Source organism: Vigna angularis, chromosome 4 (assembly GCF_016808095.1).
Source record: "Vigna angularis cultivar LongXiaoDou No.4 chromosome 4, ASM1680809v1, whole genome shotgun sequence".
Taxonomy (NCBI): domain Eukaryota; kingdom Viridiplantae; phylum Streptophyta; class Magnoliopsida; order Fabales; family Fabaceae; genus Vigna; species Vigna angularis.
Window position 1 is genome coordinate 31072388 of NC_068973.1, and position 22757 is coordinate 31095144.

A 22757-nucleotide genomic window follows, 5' to 3' on the forward strand; every position below is an offset into this window, starting at 1 on the left:
TTCAACGAATTTCGATATTCGTTGACGATTGCAACTAATTTTCCATATCGATTGAAGGTCTTCAATGTTTTTTTAGTTAATTAATTCATTATTTTGTATATTTATTTATAATTTTTAAATCATAAAATGGTTTTATTTATAGTTATTTAATTATTTGTTTTATTTTTATAATTTATTTATAGTTAATTAATTAATTTTTTAATTTATTTATAATTAATTAATTTTTTTTTATATGTTTTTAAATGATAATATTAAATTATTCGTAATTAATTTTTTTTATAATTGTTAGAGATAGGTTGTTAACCATTTATAGAAATAGAATTTATTAAAATAATTTATTACAAATTTATGACTAAAATTGTTTTAAATAAAGAAAACGTTGAAGCCCTTCAATGTGAAAAATTTGTTGTGATCTTGAACAAATTTTAAAATCTGTCACAATGGATTTTCATATACGTTGAAGATTTTCAACATATTTTTCAATTTTTAATTAATTAATTAATTATTGTATAATTATTTTATTTATAGTTTTTATATTAAAAAATTATTTTATTTATAGTTAATTATTTATTTGCTTTATTTTTATAATTATTTATAGTTAATTAACTTTTTCTTTAATTTTTTAATTTTTTTATAATTAATTAATTAATTGTTTTTGTTTTTTTTAATTCTTTGTTAATTAATTTTTTTATATGTTTTAAATGATAATATTAAATTATTTGTAATTAATTTTTTATAATTGTTAGAGATATGTTAATACTTTATGGAATTAGAATTTATTAAAAAATTTATATTTAAAGCAATAATTTGTAATTAAAATTGTTTTAAACAATTGTGTTCTTTTTTTTGGATATTTCTTAATATATATAATTAAATGAATATTTTATTTAATTTTTAGATATGTTATCTAATAAGTAAAATTTTTTAAAATAAATTTGTTTGGTTTTAAGATAGGTTTGAAATTTCTATAACTTTTATTCCATTAATATATTAATATCTTATTTATTTATATATATAATATGTTCAATTTTGTAGTAGTTTTTAATAAATATTGGTTTAGTTTTGTAGTAATTTTTTTTATTTATTGTGTTATTTAATTTTTTAATTATCCCGTGGTGCATATAGTTATCAAGAAAAGAGTTCTTCAAAGGATGAAACAACGAGAAGACCCACAGCTTTAGCTTGGAGAAGGCGTGAAAGTTGCTATTGATGCTTATATAGAGAACCCTATAGTTGAGAAGCATGCATATGAGGAGCCTGAGGTGCACACATTTGAAGCGCAAGTGATGTTCCTCAAATAGATAAGGAAGTTGGTGGATTTCTTGGAGGTTTACATACTTATTCCTTACTCGCGCACTATGTTCAACATATTACTTATGCAATTTAACAAGGTTGGGTGACTGCAAAACTTAAATTATAATTATTATTGCTTATTTTGAATAAAAATATATTAAATATTAATATTATTATGTAGGATCGAGGAGAGATTAAGTTGTTCTCTCAAGGAAAAAGACTTAGATAAATTAAGACCCTGCCATGATGGAATTCAACAAATTGTGATGAATTCGACTTTAATGTCTCTCACGAACATTTCTTATGACTATGCCGATAAGAGTTTATTGCTCAGATTCATTGAGGGATGACATTTCAAGACGAACAGTTTTCATCTCCTTGTGAATTAGATGTCTGTGACTCTTAATGATGTGTCGATGCTGCTTTACCTCCCGGTCCTCAGACAGTTTCCTGAGACTTATTTGAAATGATACCTTAATCTTGTTGTGTTGCAAGATAACATTATAAATAACATCCCAAAAGGAACAAAGATCTCTCATACTACTATCCAAAAGTTTCTTCAGGCTCTAATGAGCAGACTCAATCCTAAAAGAAAAGCATCAACAATATCAAACAATATTTATCAAACACAACTAAGTAAAATCATTAAAACATATCTATTTGTGATTATGTTCCCTAAATGCATTACTCTATTCGTACAGGCCTTTACAAAGTATGTATTGCATGGAATAATGATTCACATATTCAAAGAATAAAGGTCATGAACTAGAGGCGTATTGAAGACGATTCACACAATCACTAAACATGCCATCACATTTTCCCATGCTTCTGTCAACACATCTCAAGCCTTAATAGAATCAACTAACATTTTGCTTTAACATTTTTAAGGATTTGGAATCGATAAAACATCTGATATGACTCAAGGAATACATTTGCAATGACATTCATTAAAGTCGAGTCTCAGTCACTCACAATGACTTTAGGACCGTCCTTAGATGTCAAAAATAAACCTCTGTTTTTCCAAAGCCCAAATGAAATTATTTTGTCTTTTACTTGACAAGAATTCAAATGTAGTTGAGAAGGTTAACCCCGTAGATGTCATGCCGATAATCTCAAGCAACAAAAGTCTATATTTGTTTGTTTTATAGGTCGAATCCATTAAGAATACAATATTAAATGTGTTTAAAAATTTCATCGCATCAGGATGTATCCAAAAGGGGTCACTAACAATCTCTGATTTGTCGACACACATGCTCAAATGAATATACTTATCACGATCCAACATCATCATATGTTGTTGTAGTTCAATTCTAGACCCTCTTAATGATTGTTTATATGTATGCATTGCGTTGTAAATTTGTTTAATCGTTGTGATATTACGATCATTATATTCTTTCAGGGTTAATAAAATATTCACAGGTGTTCAATCGAATTTAACCTGCCAGCATAAGAATGGCCAACTAAAGTTCAACCAAATCATGATTGTGATATTCACACATCACCTTCAACACCCATTTGTCCCCATCAAAAAGATGATTTATCCTTTAACATAAACAGACACTCACATTTATAATTAACTAAAAATTAAAATAAATAATTAATTAACTATAAATAAATTAAAAAATAAAAAATTAATTATAAATAAAACAAATAATTAATTAACTATAAATAAGAATTTTGAAATTTGTTGGCCGTAACACATTTCCCATATCCGTTTTCTTTACTTAAAACAATTTTTTAATTACATTAATTATAAATTATTTTAAGAAATCCTAATTCCATAAATTATTAACCTATCTCTAACAATTATAAAAAATTAATTACAAATAATTTAATATTATCATTTAAAAATATATCAGAAACAATTTTAATTAACTATAAATATATTAAAAACATAAAACAAATAATTATTTAACTATAAATAAAACAATTTTATAACTTAAAAACTATAAATAAAATAATTTACAAAAAAAAATAATTAATTAACTAAAAATTAAAAAAAAGTTAAAGGTCTTCAATGGATATGGAAAATTTGTTGCGACCTTCAACATATATCAAAATTCGTTGACAAATTTCAAAATCCGTTGAAGGTTGCAATGTTGAAGGCTTTCAACGTTTTCTTTAACAAATTAATCACAACATATCATAATACAATGACCATATACATGTTTAGGCTTTTATACGTAAGTAGGCAAATTTGAAGTGAAAATTACGCATGTAAGCAAAAGTTTTCAAAAGGTTTAATACCTCTTTTGGTCCCTCGAAAGGGGGTCAAAGTTCAATGTGGTCCTACCTTTTTTTAGAAGTTCAATGTGGTCCCACCTTTTATAAAAAGTGTGCAATCAAGTCCTTTTTGGAAACGGCGTTGAGTTTTTAACGGAGCAGCTGACAGGGTGGACTGAAGTTAGCTACGTGGCTGTGTGTGGGTAATACGTGGTTGTGAGAGGGGGATACGTGGCTGTGAGAGGGTAAATGTGATAAATGTGATAATATTACTCCTTCTCTTTTCCTCTTCAGAATCCCACAAACCCTAAGGAGAGCCTCTGCAGGAGTGCAGTCGGCGGGTGGCGGCGTTGATGGTAAGGAAGAGAAGAGGTTTCTCTCGACGGGAAGAGAGGAGGATAATGCAACTATGACCATTGGAAGTTGGGACTTGGAAGCGAGAAAATTTGAAAGTGTGTTATTCCAACCTCATTGCTTTCTTAAAATATCTCAGTGAAGTGCTGCACCTCTCGCTTCTTACTGCACCTCTCAAAAGATCTTTTTGTCCTTTGAATGAAAACGAAAAATAAAACACAAAAATATAAATAAAAAAAACATAATTAATAAATAATCCTTTCTTTTTTATCGTATTTATTTTATATTATTTCATTTAATTTATTTTGATTCGATAGATTTTATTTGGTTTGGTTTTTATATTTTTATTTTATTTTATTCCTTTTGAATTTATTTTGATTTGATTTGTTTTATGTGATTAGATTTTATTTTATGGATTTTATTTTTATTTTGTTTGAGTTGTTTTGATTTTATGTTATTCTATGGTGTTTTATTTCATTTTATTTTATTTTGTATGATTTTATTTTATTTTGTTTGATTTTACTTATTATGTTTTATTTGATTTCATTATTTTGTTTTATTTGATTTTAGTTTTTTTAAGGTTTCTTTCTGCATTTTGGGAAAGAAGTAATGAACTCTTACTGTTTATTCCACTGTTCTTCCACTTTTACTTGATACCATTTCCAGCCAAATTTTCTTTCGCAAGAAGGAATTGAAGCAATCAAAACAGAAAGAGCCTAGAAGAAATGAAAGAGCCTAGAAGAAATGAAAGGGCTTAGAAGAAAAACAAAAAGAGTCTGGAACAGAGGGGAGAATTAGAGAAGGCTTCAAAAGAGCAATCAACTTGGCAAAAGGAAAGAGTGATGGTACAAGATAGAACGCGAACCCTCTCGCCAGCCACCTAATCGCGACCTTATCTCCTTCTCAGAACTGCAGAGCCACCACGAAGGCTATTTCGCGAGAACGTCACACCTCCGTTCAACTCCACCATCGCGCCACCTTCGGCCATCTCCTCCACATCTGTCCCCTCCTAACTCCAATGTTCACTCACGTCGATTTCGGTCGCCGTAATTTCCGTCATAACTGTCGTCTCCGTCCATGCGGCGCCGCTCTTGCTTCGGTCACGAAGAATGAAGGAGAGGCTCTCCTTAGGGTTTGTGGGATTCTGAAGAGGAAAAGAGAAGGAGTAATATTATCACATTTATCCTCTCACAGCCACGTATCACCCTCTCACAGCCACGTATTACCCACACACAGCCACGTAGCTAACTTCAGTCCACCCTGTCAGCTGCTCCGTTAAAAACTCAACGCCGTTTCCAAAAAGGACTTGATTGCACACTTTTTACAGAAAGTGGGACCACATTGAACTTCTAAAAAAAGGTAGGACCACATTGAACTTTGGCCCCCTTTCGAGGGACCAAAAGAGGTATTAAACCTTTTCAAAATTATCGAAGTAGGCAAGTCGTGGAGGCCCAAACGACTTCAAATGAAGAAGTCGTGTCCCTGCGCGACTTCACCCTGACATAATGGTCAAAGGTGAAGTCATGCACCCCAAAAACGATATTAAGGCGTTGTAATCGATTACTAGTTGTTGTAAACGATTACAATGTGTTGAAGTCGTGTAGGGGGCACAACTTCACCTTGTATAAGAAAAATGTCTCTGGTATTTGATTACAACCATGCTATAATCAATTACCAGCAGCGTGAATAGCAAAAAACTCTTTTAATCGATTATGATCATGATATAATCGATTACCAAAGGGTTTTGGTGTTAAAACAAATCGTTTTTTTGGTTCTTGAGCATCAATGTAGTTTATGTTTATTGATTATATTGACATACTCTTTTAACATATGTGTATATTATTGTTGTGTAGTTATTTTAGTTATTGTAAACACATGGTTGTTTATGACATTGACATATATTATTATGTTTAGGATCAACTATTTTTATTAAATTGTAAATGCATTACAAAAGAAAAAGTTAAAATAAAATACAATGAAATTGAAATCTATCTGTGAAGAAGATTCGCCATGTGAACAAAATTGACGTCACAGATACTACGTGTCGTGCTCTACATGTTCAACTCGAGCATCAATTGTATCAAAGCGATTACCCATGTTTAGCTCCAGTTGTTCAAATATAGCATTCATAGCGTTGAAACTATCCTCATATCATTGATCCTCATCATTAAATGAAGAAGTTTGTTGTTGAAGAATGGGAGTTGGTTGTTGTTGAGGACGTCCTGCACCATGGTGTTGCGGAGGAGGAGGAACATTTTTATGAACTCATTGATTGTCTAGGTTTTTATTTAAATCCAAAGGACATTATTTTTTTGTCGCTATTGTGATCTTCCTATTTTCTGGGGCAGGTATTTCATCATCCAATGGAATTTTAAAATGTTGCAGGATCCGGGTGACCAAAAATGCATGGGGTAAAGGATCCACTGGTCTCAAAGCCTTTTTCATCCTATATCGGATGATATGGCCCTAGTTTATCTGCTTTGCCGTCATTATAATCCACATTGAAAGTAAATCTTCCTAGATAGCCTGTGCAACGCTAGAAACACGAGAAAGCAAAACACGACATATAACATAATGTAATATTCTAGCCTTAATTGTGATAGAGACAACTAGAATTCTACTCGTAAGGGGGTTTGTTGGGCAAATAAATCATTTGTCTTGCTTCGTCAATACTATATTGATCCGCCCATTCCTCAAGTAAGTTACCCTCAAAATTCAAGCCAACATATAAGAGGTTGGCTATGGAAGCTAATAGGCTCGATTTGATAATGATTTTAACATTTTTTACCTCAGTCTTAATGGTTCCATTATTAGAAATTTTGAGGTTGCTACAAAAAAAACACATACTAAATTAGGGTAGAAGTGTGCATAATCACAGACCAAATTACTCAAACATATATTTGTCAGCATATGGTAAAATTTAAAATTTTCTTTGGTAAAATATTCTTCATCAAGGTATTTAAGGTCAATAACATCACGATCACAGAAAAGTGAGAAATACCTCTATGATTGTGCAAGGGTTGAAAACAAAAGATTTCGGCATGGTTGAATCGGTGAAGGTGGTGGTGAGGATGAGGGTGAGCTTTCAATCGGTGAAGGTTGACAACGACGACGTCCTGCACCTGAAGATGAGCCCCCTAACTGTTTGCCTCTTTGAAGAATCTAGCATTTGAGATTTCAATCGATGTAAATTGAAGAGAATTGAAAGGGTAATGGGAAAATGTTGATTTGAAGTGAAAGGAGTAGAACAAAGGGTGCTTTTTGAGGTTTAGGAGCTCCTTCAATGGAGGAGGGGCGTTGTTCTACGAGTGGGAAGTGTGATTATGCGAGAGAAGAGAGAAAAAGTTGAATTTATAAGGCTAGAATTTCGTGGTAATCGATTATAAGGTTTATGTAATCGATTACAACGTGGTAAACGATTACAAAAACCATGTAATTGATTACTAGAGAGTTTTTTTTTCTATAAACAGACTCCGTAATTAATTACACTATCTCTGTAATCAATTACTAGAGTTTTTCTCTATAAACACACGTGGTAATCAATTACAGAGAGTTTAAGCTAAAAAATACATTTGTTTGTTATTTTTATTTTACTTGAAATCATTGTACAATATAATTTATCTATATGAGACTGTTACTTTTTGTATAATCCATAATAGAAATTAAATTCTTTATATAAAAATATTATTTTGATGATACATTTATATTTATTATTGACATGTAAAATAATAAAAAATAAATAGTAGCCTCATTAGAAATATATAAAAGGGGAACTTTAGTTCAAACATAAAAAATATTAAATAACATTCAAAAGTCATATTACAACAATTATTGAAGTCTTAAACAGTCTTAAATATTACAAATTATCCTCAAAATTAATATATCCATATATTTCTTCTTTGTTCGTGTTCATCTATATAAGTCCAATCTTTGAGATTTTCGTAGTGTTCAGATTGAGTTGGAGACAAATATCTCTAGTTTGGACAACAAGTTCAATATACTCATAAGTGTTTAGATGTAACACAGATCTGTCAATAATTTGTGATTTTTGCCACCGTGCAATCATCTTTGCAAATATCATTATCACATTTTATTGAAGTTGTATCATGAATGAGGTCGTTGTTACGTACATTTATTGAACGACGATAATCAATATGTGTGACAACTTTTCTATCTCCACATATGACAATTTCACTTATTTGAGTTAGGAGTTTATTGAATGTTGAATTGTGATTGATTGAGGTGTTCACAGTTCATCTGATCGAAATTTGACCTAAACCCAGACTGACTTTCTATTATGGTTGCGCCTTTTTAGAGGACTTTCGAAATAAATTATTGCCAGTGAGTTTGGAGTGTCAGTTGTGCGTTTCATAGTTAAAGATGATGCATTTATTGAATTCATAAGAGCCATGATTTGTTCTAGAGATATTACTCAAGTAACATACAATTCTATAATTGTGTTAATGAGAAAGTCAGACTTACATTTTATCATTTGTAAGACATCTTCGTCTAATCGTAGTTTAACACCTTTATATGAGATTGTTTGATCACCATTAAATGTGGGTCGTTGGAAGTACAACTTGTTGATGATTGTGTTATTTTGTTTGTCAAACACAATGCGAACTTTTTCCTTAAGGAGTTTGAAGGTACAATCGTATGGGAGGCGAAATAATTTTGGATGCTGACATTTCTAATTTCATCGTCTTGAAATAAGGTAGTAAGGTAGGAATTATATAAGTAGTCTGTGGCGTTGATGCCAAAAACTTCATCATCGTAGGTGTTCATCTTTTGTTAGGGATGAAGTTTAAAATGACTTGAAAAAGGGTATAGGAACGAGGAATTGAGTGAAGAGGAAAATAAGAAGAAAGACAAAGTGATGTTTTGAGCTTGTGTGGCTACATGGCATGAATAGTTTTATTTATAATGCAAATGTGTTAAGTGATGTGCATTCATTGAAAATGACTTGAACATGACATAATATTCATATAATTAGAATATTGATATATTTTTTTATTATAGAAAATAAATAATTAAATACAATTGGTTATTATTTTCTGTGGCTATCTATGTCTACTAGTACCACGAGTTGGTCGTCTTCGTTGTCGTTGTCCTCGTCTTTGTTGTTCTAGTGGAAGAGTCCGCGTGTCTTCATCAAAATAATAATTTTATATAAAGAATTTAATTTCTATTATGGATTATACAAAAAATAACAATCATATAGATAAATTATATTGTAAAATGATTTCAAGTAAAACAAAAATAACAAATAAATGTATTTTTTAGCCTAAACTCTTTAGTAATCGATTACAGTAGTCATTGTGTAATCGATTACCGTGTGTGTTTATAGAGAAAAACTCTCTGATAATCGATTACAAGGATAATGTAATCAATTACAGAGTCTGTTTATAAAAAAAAAATCTTTGGTAATCTATTACAGGATTTCTGTAGTCGATTACGATGTAATCAATTACCACAAAACCCTACCCCTATAAATTCAAATTTTTGTTTCTCCTCTCGCATAACCACACTTCCCACTTGCAAAACAACGCTCCTCCTCCATTGAAGGACCTCCCAAACCTCAAAAAACACCCCTTTTTCTACTCCTTTCACTTCTAATCAACATTTTCCATTCCCCTTTCAATTATCTTCAATTTACACCGATTAAAATCTCAAATGGCGGATTCTTCAACAACAAACTTCTTCATTTGATGACAAGATGAGGGGGATGTGAACATTTGTTGGGCACAATTTCAACACTATGAATGATAGTATGATTTGAATAACTGAAACTAAACGTGGGTGACAACTTTAATACAATTGATGCTCAAGCATCTACAGCACGACATGCAGTATCTGCGACGTCATTTTGGTCCACATGACGGATCTTCTTCATAGATAGATTTAAATTTCATGGTATTTTCTTATAATTTTATTTCTAGTTTTTTCTTTTGTAATGCATTTACAATTTAATAAAATAGTTGACATTTCCTTTATGACTTTGTTTTATGCTTTTCGTTTGTATTTACATTCAAAAAATGACTCATCCTAAACATAATAATATATGTCAATGTCATAAATAACTGTGTTTACAATAATTAAAATAACTATGCAACAATAACATTCACACATGTTAAAAAGGTATATCAATATAATCAATAACATAACCTACACTGATGGTCAATAACCAAAAAAATTGTTTTAACACAAAAACCCTTTGGTAATCGATTACATCATGGTCGTAATCGATTTCCAAATTTTTTGGCCATTCACGTTGCTGGTAATCGATTACAACATGGTTATGTTGTAATCGATTACTAGAGAGTTTTTGTCCATATAATCTGTTGGTAATTGATTACAACCATGGTGTAATTTATTATCAAAGACATTTATGCTTATACAACATGAAGTTGTGCCCCCTGCACGACTTCAGCACCTTGTAATCGATTACAACTAATAATTGATTACAACGTTCTAAAATTGTTTTTGGAGTGTACGACTTCACCTCTGACCATTGTGTCAAGGTGAAGTCGTGCAAGGGGGCACGACTTCTTCATTTGAAGTCGTCTATGCCCCCACAACTTGCCTACTTACGTAATTTTCACTTCAAATTTGCCTACTTACATACAAAAAACTACATGTTCACAAGTTCATACAATAGCTAAATATACATGCAAACGAGGACATCACATGCAAACGAACATCAAATAAACTTTAACAACATAAAACATAAATATTGAAACAAAGAGAACATAAGAAGACAAACCAACCTGGATTTGAAAACCAAATGAATCAAGTAGAGATGACAAACCAAACACACAAACTAGTGAATGGAAGCAACAAAAGAATGAATCGGAGAGAGTATAAGAATCCTAGAAACAAAGAGGAAGAAAGGATGATGTGTGCGAGAGAGGAACAAAGAAAGATGTGTGAGGGTGGGGATGGGGTGCTGCAGCGTAATTCAAGTAAAAGGAGAAACGAAGGATTAAGAGTTTAGAAAAGTAAAAGTTAAAAGTAAAAGTAAAAATAAAATTACCAATGGGTATTTTTGTAAAGAAAATACAATTGAGAGCTACAGGGAGAAATTGGGGTGATGCAAGAAGAAACACTCCAGACTAATAATACAAGCTTAAGGACCACTCTAATTAGACTTGTTATGCCAAGACAATATGATGTAGTATCCTAGTATATTCACTTTTGTATATGAATATCACTGTTCTTTTATAAGATAATAGAGAAAAAAAAATCAAAATCCTATTATTGTTTTCCTTTTGCTTGTAGATATTGCTAGGATAAAGAAAACTAAAAGAAATGTCCAAGATCCTCAAATGTTGTCACGTGGGATACCTTTTTCTCATCCATTATTAGAGACATTTTTTAATAAAAGCACAAAATGCAAAAAAATAATAACTATAATAAAATTTTAATCACTAAGATAAATAATGTAATGTATATGGATATGTATCTATCAGTATATATTAGTGCATATTCAACCAATGCAACATTATACATGACACTCAATCACTATAATCAATAATTAACTACGACAATAGGTCAATCGTCCCAACCCATTCAGATAAAAAAAACCCATAAATTATAACTATAAAATAACACATTTTACGAGATAAATTGTTTATTCTTTCATTGTTTATACATTTATTGTTTTCCTCACGTAGGACTCTCTTTTACATACACACACCTTACCTAGTACTAGGAGGATGAGTATCCTAAAGTTTGAAAGTTAAGAGCTTTAGAGAGTTCATGAAAAATCTTTGCAATACTTGGCTTTGTAAGAACAAATACCATCTTTCATTCAAGTATTCTAAAATTAATTTATTAAGGTTAAAACTTAAAAAATAATAATTTAAAATTCCTATTTATGAAATATGTGAAAAATTCATGAAATTGTTCTCCTAATATGCCTAAGATAAAAAAAAACAATTGACTATTGTAGATTAATAATATGTAAGCATAAAATGTAAAAGAAAAATAAGAGATTGTTACCATGTAACATCTCATCAAGGTGCAATACAAAAATTTAGATGCAATACAAAAATTTAGGATCACACACACGTATAATAATATAAGACGAATGAATATTCCTTATCATAACTACCATGTCCGACAAAGACTGAGCTATGCCAAGACAGTTGAAAACCAATTGATTAATCATTCTATAATTTATATAACAATCACAACATTTTCCATGCAACACTAGTGTAAAAATACTTTTTATAACAACTTTTTATACTCATTATAATCTACTCGGTATGAAAAGTGACACAGTGACATAACAGTAAATATTCTAAGACTTTCTATAGTGATTTGAGCTAGAATCGATATAAAAAGTCTTTACAATGGCAAAATGGTGATAAAATAAAACACTTTCTATACCATTAAACTTATAATTAGTATAGAAAGTCTTTGTAGTGACAAAATGATAATAAAATAGAAAGCTTTCTATACTAGTTAGATCTAGAACCGATATAGAAAGTGATATAATAACAATTTTGTAATATTGAAAAAGCTATTTTATATTGATTAGTCACTATAACCAGTATAAAATATTTAGTGTTCTTCTTCTACAAGAATGTAGATAAAAAAATCATTTAGGTTCGCAAAGGGGTGTCATATCCATAAAATGCATGCCTCCTAAAGACACAACCAGTTCCCACATTTATAGGTCCTTGGATCCCATCCAAACCTCTCATATTGGTCTATACATATTTAACAAATGATTGCTTTTTCTTCAGAGCAAACTAAAAGTTATATGTATATATGTATTTATAGTGTCATATATGTTCAAGCAACAACAACAAATTTTGCGCCATTGGCACCAATGTATTAGTCCTCACTTTGAACTCTTCATTCTTTGTGTCAACACAAATGCAGCCAATTATTGGTTGATGCCAAATAGAAGAGATGAAAGATGATAGGCAACAATAAAGGACAAAACTTAGGTACAATTATGTGTTTTTATCATTGTTATTCAATGAATTAGAATTCATCTAAGTAACTTTATTAATCTTTAATTCTAACCTTTGTCATGTAAATTTTCTAGTAGACCTTTAATTTTTATCAGAGAACACCAAAAATAAATAAACAACTACATTTAAGTTTTGTCCCAAAGTAAAACTCAATCATGATTAAACAGAAGCCGAAGAAAAATAACTAAATTTTCCCCTTGCATAAACTATGTGTGAGAAATAGAGGAGATTGGAAAAAATCTCCCTTGTGTATTTTGCATACACATAAGGTAGTTTATTTATAATATAAGATATGGGCCAAGGCCCTTAATACAGAATGGACTGAGTCCAATTAACATAAACGCACATCTTAACATCTAACACTCCCCCTCAAGCTGGAGCATATAAATCATATGTTCCAAGCTTGTTACAAAGATAGTCAATTCTAGGTCCTCGTAAGGACTTAGTGAATATGTCTGCCAACTGGTTACTTGAGTTAACGAACTTAGTCTTGATATCTCCGGATATGATTTTTTCTTGAATAAAATGACAATAAACTTCAATGTGTTTGGTTCTCTCATGGAAGACAGGGTTAGAGCTAATATGGAGAGTAGCTTGATTATCACATATAAGTGTCATGTGAGTGACATCTACAAATTTCAATTTACCAAGTAAATGTTTAAGCCACATAAGCTCGCAAGTAGCTGATGTCATAGCTCTATATTCTGCTTTTGTGCTGGACCTTGCCACAACATTTTGCTTTTTACTTTTCCAAGATATCAGGTTGCCACCAATAGAGACACAATATCCAGAAGTAGACCTCCTATCAGAAGGGGAACTAGCCCAATCAGCATCTGAATAGCAAACGATTTTTGTATCGTTGTTAGGACCATATAGCAAACCTTGTCCAGGTGATCCTTTAATATACTTCAATATGCGAACAACTACATCCCAATGATCTTCAAATGAGGAGTTTAGGAATTGACTCACCACGCTAACTACGAAGGAAGTGTCAAGACGCGTAACAGTAAGATAGTTTAATTTACCAACCAATCTTTTGTACCGTTCAGGATCTGAGAAAGGCTCCCCCTGATTTGGTAGGAGTTTAATGTTAGGATCCATAGGTGTCTCAACAGATTTAGAATTCATTAACCCGGTTTCCTCCAAGATGTCTAACGCATACTTCCTCTGAGATATGACAATACCAGTGTTGGATTGTGTTACTTCAATACCCAAAAAGTACCGAAGTTTGCCAAGATCTTTGGTTTGAAAATTATGACAAAGGTGATGTTTCATCTGAGAGATGCCAAGATAGTCGCTTCGGTGAGAACAATGTCATCGACATACACTATTAAGTAGATACATCCAGCACTTGAGTGGCAATAAAACACTGAATGATCCGATTCACTGCGAGACATACCAAATTGTTGAACAACACAGCTGAATTTACCAAACCAGGCCCGAGGAGACTGTTTTAGGCCATATAAGGATTTGCGAAGACGACATACCAATCCAGATGACTCCCCTGAGCAACAAAGCCAGGCGGTTGTTCCATATAAATCTCTTCATGCAAATCATCATTAAGGAAAGCATTTTTGACATCAAGTTGGTAAAGAGGTCATTGTCGAAAAGCGGTCATGGCAATGAATAGGCGAACAGAGGTCATTTTTGCCACTGGAGAAAAAGTATCACCATAATCCAAACCAAAAATCTGTGTGTAGCCTTTGGCAACCAGTCGAGCCTTCAGACAATCAATTGTGCCATCAAGGCCAACCTTGATAGCATACACCCACCTGCAACCAACAACAGACTTTCCAGATGGTAATTGGACAAGCTCCCAAGTTCCACTTTTTTGTAAAGCACTTAATTCATCCAGCATGGCTTGACGCCAGCCAGGCTGAGTTAAGGCATCACCCACAGACTTGGGAATTGACACAGAAGAAATGGATGAAAGACATGTATACAAAGATGAAGATAATCTGTGGTAACTAAGAACAGTATAATGAGGGGAAGAGTTACGAGTAGATCGTATACCTTTACGAAGGGCAATGGGCAGGTCAAACTCATTTGCTGGAACTGGAGGAGACACAGGAGGCGACACTGGAAGTGAGTCATGAGGGAGACGATTGCGGCGACTATAAACCTAAAGAGGTGGTGGTGAAGGACGATCCTGTGGTGAATGAGAGTCTAAAGAAGGAGGAGGCAAAATGGGTAGAGCATCATGAGGAGGATCACATAAAATAAGGATATCAACAGTGGCAGGTAGAGGTCCAGAACTAGAAGATATATATGAAAAGTAAAAGGAAGATTCATCAAAAGTAACATCAGCAGAGATAAAATCACGATTGAGGAAAGGGGAAAAACACTTATAGCCCTTTTGTGACCGTGGAAATTCTAAGAAGACACATTTGTGAGATCTAGGAGATAACTTATCAAGACCAAGACTAAAATCATGAACAAAACATGTAAACCCAAAAACTCCAAGAGGCAATGGATGTAGAGGGTCTTGAGGAAATAAGATAGAATGAGGGATTTTGTTATCTAGGACTGAAGATGACATGCGGTTTATAAGATAACATGCAGTGAGAAGTGCATCACCCTAAAAACGCGAAGGTACTTGGCCATGAATTAGAAGTGTACGAGTTGTTTTAATAAGGTGTCTATTCTTGCGCTCAACCACCCCATTTTGTTGAGGGGTATAAGCACATGAGGTCTGGTGAAGAATGCCATGAGAAGCCATAAAATGTTTAAACGGTTGAGAAAGGTATTCATGACCATTATCACTGCGTAAAGTTCAAATAGAAACCCCAAACTGTGTTTTTATTTCATTGAAAAATGATTGGAAAATAGAAAGAACTCAGAACAATTCTTCATTAAAAACAACCAAGTACATCTGGAATAGTCATCAATAAAGGTAACAAAATACTGAAAACCTAAAGTGGACTTAACACGACTAGGTCCTCAAATGTCAGAATGAACCAATGAAAATGGGGATGAAGCTTGTTGTGAGACACTACGAGGAAAGGAACTACGAGTATGCTTTCCTAGCTAACAAGACTCACACGACAAACTTGATAATTTTGACAACCTCGGAACAAGTTGTTGCAGTTTGGCAAGACTAGGATGACCTAACTGTGCATGAAGAAGGGATGATGACTCCATGATTACGCCAACATGTGGAGAAGGACAGAGATGATATAGGCCATGAGACTCACATTCTGTGTCAATCATGTGTTTCGAACTCCGGTCCTACAACCAAACATAATCTTTAGTAAATGAAATAACATAATTAAAGGCACGAGTTAGACGACTTATGGACAATAAATTGAAAGGAGACTTAGGGACATAAAGTACATGATCAATGGATATGGACGAAAAAATATGAACAGTACCAACACCATGAGATGAGACTCTAGACCCATCAACCATTGTTACCGAGGGTAAATTATCCGGACATGACAAGGAAGAAAACAAGGACTTGTTACTAGTGATATGATCGATGGCGCCTGAGTCAAGGACCCAAGGTCCAAGGAAGTGAAAGTGAGTCAGACCAACAAAAGGTGTACCTGTCCGTGCAACAGATGCAGATGTAGTGGAACTAGAGTGTTGACGATCCTCATACCATCTGAGAAATTCGTGAAAGATTGCAGGGTTTTCTATGGTATGAGATGAAGTAGGATGGTCTGCAGACGTGATCGGGAAGGTGGATCAGAATTAGCCATTGCTACAGGTCAAGGAGGACGTCCATGAAGCGCATAACATCTATCAATTTTGTGGCCTAATTTGCCACAGTGGTCACATTTTGGACGTCCTTTACCTGGCTTGCGAGACCGACTTCGATCATCACGTTGGACAACCATAGCTAAGGAATCATCAGTATGAGGAGATGTTTCAATGACTAGTTTGCTCAGTATACGCAAAAGTGCAGAACAAGTAGAAGTAAAGTTAGGTATGACATGAGAACCCAAAATGTGATCACGGACATGAGAGAAATCATCAGAGAGTTCGTATAATGCCAACAACATGAAGAACTTTGATCGTTGTTCCAATTCTTTAGCAGGAGTGGAAGCAGGAGGTAATAGCTCATTAAAATCATGAAGAAGGGCATGAACTTTACCCAAATATTCTGCCATGGGACCAGGACTGCACGGACCAATAACAATGAATAGGTCCTGACAAACACCATAAAGACGCTGAGTGTCATTTGTGTATAACAACTTCGCTTGTGCCCATACTTCTGAACATGTTTCATATGATCGAAACATTTGTTTTAGTGAGGAGTGAATGGTGGACTTTATAACAATGCATAGATGGGCATCAATTTTCATCCAGCAGGAAGTGTCATCTATGGTAGCAGTAGTCACATTTTGAGTAAGGATATCTACGTACCCCTGACTTTTCAACCAATGTTTGATGTCGGACGCCCATGTTGCATAATTTGTGTCATCTAACTTGTCAATGGACAAGTGTACATTCACATAATTGGTATATATTGAGGGATTAGAAAATGAGCCACCAAGAGAGGTGTTTGTAGACGAGGAAGAAGCCATGGAGAAGGAGAAACCCTAAAAATCCAAAGTGCTCCGATTGACACGACCACAAATTCAGAAAGAGGGCGAGGAGGCGATCACGGCGGTTCTAATCGGCGGCGAAACTTTCCGACGACGCACCGGCACGAGCGGCAGGAAGCGGCGCTGCCGGCGACTATTGCAGCGACGCGTGGGTGGTCCATTCGCCGCGATCTTGCACCACAGTGGTCGCCCGACCGAGACGATTCTGATGGTGTGGTCGTCAGTTGATTCTGAAACTCCGACGACGGTAGCGGCAGCGGCAGTGGCAGCGGCAGTGTGTGCCAAAGACCGTGGAGTTGGCAGGAACTAATCTTATACTCTAGATACCATGTGAGAAATAGAGAAGATTGGGAGAAATCTCCCTTGTGTATTTTGCATACACATAGGGTAGTTTATTTATAATGTAAGATATAGGCCAAGGCCCTTAATACAGAATGGGCTGAGCCCAATTAACATAAACACACATCTTAACATCTAACACTATGTTTCTCAATTAATCATATTTCATGCATAACTGAAGCCTTGAATTTATGGCTTTTCCTTTGGATCAGAAAATGACATGATAGGAATAAATTCAAACCTTAATGGCTCCACGTTCTCCCATAAATGTTGCATCCACTTTATCCTTCAAGTAGTCAACCTTCTGTACAAAATACCAATTTGGAGCCTGAGGTTCAATGCTGAACTTCTTGCAGAATGGAACTCATTTCCTTGCAAACTCAGAAGTCTTAGAGAGTGCTTCAAATGTGAGTTTTTAAACCTGTAACAAAGACATCTATATGAGTACAATTTATATATGATGTACTGACAAATATCTATTTTCTAAACCTGAATAGAGGAGTACGATTTTCCAGCTATGTTATGTTATCAGTGGTAGATAGTCGAATATGATGGAAGAGCAAAATTACACAATAGAACCACGCCAGGTTGGCTATGCCACTGCAATAGCAGGTCTCCCTTCAAGGGATCCTGTAGAAAAATTAGATTCCCAAAACATTCTATACGTACCAACGGTCCTTATTTTCCCAAATCTAGTCCTGCAGCGCCAGCTCCAATGCTTCCAATTATCTAAAACAACCAATGCATGGGATATTATATTAAGAAAAACTGGAAAAGTAACATTGATCAGCGATTAGAGATTACATATATGCAAGTAAATAATATTTATCTAATCCAACTTAAGGATATTCAATTGATTAAATCAACATAGCTTTATATTCAGTTGCTTGCTAATCTTGATTCCTGTATTTTACCATAGTCAAATACAGTAGCACACAAGTGAGAATACTTTTCAACAATTTGAAACTTGTAAAAGTAAAAATGAACGACACACCCAAAAGTATAAATACAATTATATGTGGAACAACTGAAATTACAGCCTCAACATCAGCTTCCAAGTACACAAAAACATGAAATATTTAGCATCATTATTTCATCACAGCCGCTTCAGAGGAATAATCATGCCTGAAAAGTACACAGGTTAATATATGATGTGTCATAGAAATTATCACAAAGCAGAGTTTCATTTGAAAATGTAATTGTGTTTCTTCCCTCACTATTGCCTTTTGTTTTTCTGATAAATCAGACCTAATACTACACTTGAAAAAGTAAACTTTATTATTGTTGATCAAATTAATGGCTTGATGTATGAGGTTCACTGTACTTTGGGGAACAGGGCAAGGTGAGTGTATGCAACCTTATTATCACAAGACGAAGAATCTGTGTCTAGAACCCTTTAACTCCAACCCTTGGGGAGGAGAAATCAACCAAAACTAAAATAAAAATACCTCCTACCGCAATTTTGGTGAGAGTTGGTATAAGCCTGTCCCTGCCATTGCAATGTTTACACTAAACAGGTTCCAATTTTTCTGCAACACCGAAATAATTCTGATAAATTTTCTAGAGTATGCAAAAACTGCACTGTACACCCCCTTCCCACCTCCAAAAACAAACACTATTAGTATTTTCCATTTTTCTAATTGTTATCTTCAGCGGATTAGTATGATCAGTAAGCAAAAGTTCATAAAGTAACAATCATGCGATAAAATAGTACCTAGATGTTTAAAAAAATAACTTAAGTAAATGACTATTTGAATACCTGTGATAGGTGGAATGAGATGGACATGTTCTCCTTCAAATGATGCTTCAGAGGCAATGCTACGAACAATTGATTCTAAGGCTTCATATCCAGTTGTAAATAGAATAAATATGTAATTTGTGGTGCTCAGGACAGTTTGAAGAACGCATATAAATGCATAAGGGTCTTTTAAGAAACCCATGCTGCAAGTAAATACAATAACTATTAGAAAAGTTCTGCAAAAGACTTCTATACCAGTCAAACACAAATTTCATAAGATGCAAAACAGATTGATTTCAACTCCAGAACATTAGAATGCATTGTAACATCATACCTGTCGATCAGAGAGGAACCAACAACATTAATTATAGTGCTAAACTCCTTGGAGAGCAACTTTGGCTTGTTCACACCTGCTTTTACGGCCTCGACCACTATAATTCATACATATTATAAGTTTCAATTTCTCATTGTAGCATTAGGAAAAAGGAAAAGAAAGATAGTGGAAATTACCTCTGAACAATAACCCAGGTGAGAGGGCACCAGAGACAGCAAACAACTTCCATCTGGAAAACACTTATGAGATCAGTAAATAATACCAGAAGGTAAACAGTTTTTGTGTTTGTATACGAATAATACATATAACAACATGTGAAAATTTTCAAAGAACAAAATAAACCATAAAATCTGGAGTATTTAGGGTTTATAATGAAAATGAAAATAAATAGCAAACAGAGTGTTTAGGCTTTACAATGCAAAACTCTTACCTTTTCAAGTGATAAAATACAAAAAAAAAAACATACCTTACTCTGCAACCACAAAACATAAGAACCTCATAAAACCTTCAGAACTTCCAGATAAAATAAGAAATGAGAACCTCCGGATTTGAGCATATAAACAGTTGACAAAAATACTCCATTTCAGTAAGCACAGTACATAAAAACCAAGAAACCCCAAAGAACACGAAAATCATAGATGTCGACAAAAAAAAATCAGATCGAAGATACGAAAATAGAAAAGAAAGCCCAACGAAGATACGAAAAACAAATCAGATCAAAGTAACATATCACATTATGACAACGGAGATACCAAGATATGAAAAGAACTTCTTCCAGAACGAAGAGACGAAAAAAATAACTTAGTGACCGAAAAAAAGTACAAGAAAAACCTAACCTTCAAGATTCAAGAAACAACACAAACAATACTTACCACACTATGACAGTGAAGACACCAAGATGCGAAAACAAATTCTTTCAGAACAGAGACGAAACAAAATACCTAACCTTCAACCTTTAGAAGAAGAACCTAACCTTTCAACGATGAAGCTTCAACACAAACAATATTATACGTACGCACCACCGAAGCTTATACAACAATCCATTCAACCTGTGCATTACGTCCATCCAGCACAGTGACAAGAAAATGTTAAAATTCAAAATAACACTATCAGAGTACCATGAAGCTGTCATAAGTTGAGAAAAAAATGGTAATTTCCTAAAACAATTCTGAGATGACAAAAACGCTCATTTTAGGACAACTTTCAAACAAAGAAGTTGGGCCAATACAGTAGTTTACTTAATGGTAATTTTTCTTAGATATAAACAAAATCTCGGACAAGCGTCGAATAAATAAGTTGGGTCAATATAATAATTTACCTGGTAATTTTTCTTATATATAAATTGATAACAATAATAATGATAATAAATTTAAATTTTTAAAATATTAAAATATAGACTAATATTTATTTTAATTATTAGAGCGAGACAAATATTTTAAAATGAAAAGGTATGTTTAATTAATTATAAACAATCATATTTATAATAGACATCGCAGAAGGTTAACACATCCCCTACACATATTAGACTCTCAAATTCAAAAATTTAGTTTCGCAAATCAATCTTTTCTAAATGAATTTTTAATATTTTCTTAATAAATATAGATAACGACTCTTTATTTATTTATTTATTTATTAAATACCTGCCCCTAGGCTGAAAACCTAATATAGATATTTAATAAACACTTACACTTTTATTTTTGAATACTCTATCTAGAACCATACAAATTTGTAACACATTTTAATACAAATAGTATATCATTATCATGTTCAACAGGTCTTATAGTATTGTTGTTCACGTAGTTATTTGACATTAACTGAAGCCGCGTTAGTTGATTTAATTAGTTTGCATATCTCGTTTTCTTATATAATCACTTCTTTATTTTGAAAATTCTAAGTTTTCCAATGGCCGGAATGTTGAAGAAATATCTAATTACTAGTATGAAGTAAAAGAGGAGAAAGAAAAATATACATAAAATATGGTAGGAACTAAAATAATATGTGCAATCACTATTCTACTAAGAATTTTCTTTTATGACAATTAAAATATTTCTTTTATGTAATTATAAAATTGACATAAATTGATGACATAATATAATATATTTGATTTTTTTATCTTAGTTAAAGAATCAACATAAAAAAATACCTAAAGAAATTGTAATATATTTTTTTTCTTTTTATATTAGTTATGACTATATATAACTTAGTTTCTATGTTGCTTAAGACAATAACCCTAACCAATATACAAAATGTTTTATTTGTTTAAGTAATTTCTCTCCCACAATAACAATATACAATTTCCTCTCCTCCACGTATAACAAAGAAAATCCTCAAGTAAAATATTTTCAAATAAAATAATAAGATGATAAATTGTGAAAAATATTTAAGAATGAAGCTAATTGGATCCTAATACTTTTTATATTTCTTATATTTTAATAGAAATAAATTGTTGAATAATTACGTATTCAACATATTTAAATTAATCAATAAAATTGGTTAATTAATTAAAGTTTTTGAGTTAATTCTATACCATTTCTCCATAGGAAAATCAATAACGTTATTGATATGATTATGTGCATGTGTTTATTATATAATATCCACACTCATAATTCTTGTATTGTATTGATATGGGCATTGTAAATTAAATATAAACAATTAAAATATATTTTATGTTATAATTAAATAATAGTGGAATATTACTTACATTAAGTGTAATGAACTATAGCTTCTTATAAGCAACCTAGGCAACCTTGAATAAACTTCGACATAAAAAATGTAGATTAAATTGTATTAAGTATTAAATTTAGTAGTATTATCACTAACTTATTAAGAAACATAGTAGAGTAAGAAATTTACATGTCTAATGTTCAAAGTTCTTAGTTTTCTTGTTTAATGATCAAGAGAATCATGAAAGGTTGACAAGGAATAAAGCCTATCAACTTGTA

The 22757-nt window shown here is 32.6% G+C and overlaps 1 protein-coding gene across 4 annotated transcripts; it reads right to left on the minus strand.

Annotated features, from left to right (window-relative positions):
- Positions 1–1094: 1094 nt before the first annotated feature.
- On the minus strand, positions 1095–21017 carry LOC108332012 (uncharacterized). Of its 4 annotated transcripts, none has more exons than XR_001832463.2 (8): positions 20789–21017; positions 19992–20044; positions 19816–19912; positions 19503–19684; positions 19199–19272; positions 18413–18472; positions 17985–18164; positions 1095–1878 (listed from the first exon to the last, which is right to left on the minus strand). XR_001832463.2 is itself a non-coding variant. In XM_052876928.1 (2 exons), exon 2 carries the CDS (start codon positions 17381–17383, stop codon positions 16565–16567), a length of 819 nt encoding a protein of 272 aa, XP_052732888.1. In that variant the 5' UTR covers positions 17384–18164; positions 18233–18405; the 3' UTR covers positions 14224–16564. The 4 variants fall into 4 exon arrangements, 1 of the variants encoding a protein (XP_052732888.1); XR_001832464.2 differs by having other exon boundaries at positions 19192–19272; XR_008248559.1 differs by lacking the exon at positions 20789–21017 and adding an exon at positions 20688–20770.
- Between the last annotated feature and the right edge of the window lie 1740 nt (positions 21018–22757).

Bases quoted from the DNA above. Each gene is read 5' to 3' on its own strand.
- LOC108332012 (XM_052876928.1), bottom strand. From the start codon at position 17,383: ATGGCTTCTTCCTCGTCTACAAACACCTCTCTTGGTGGCTCATTTTCT.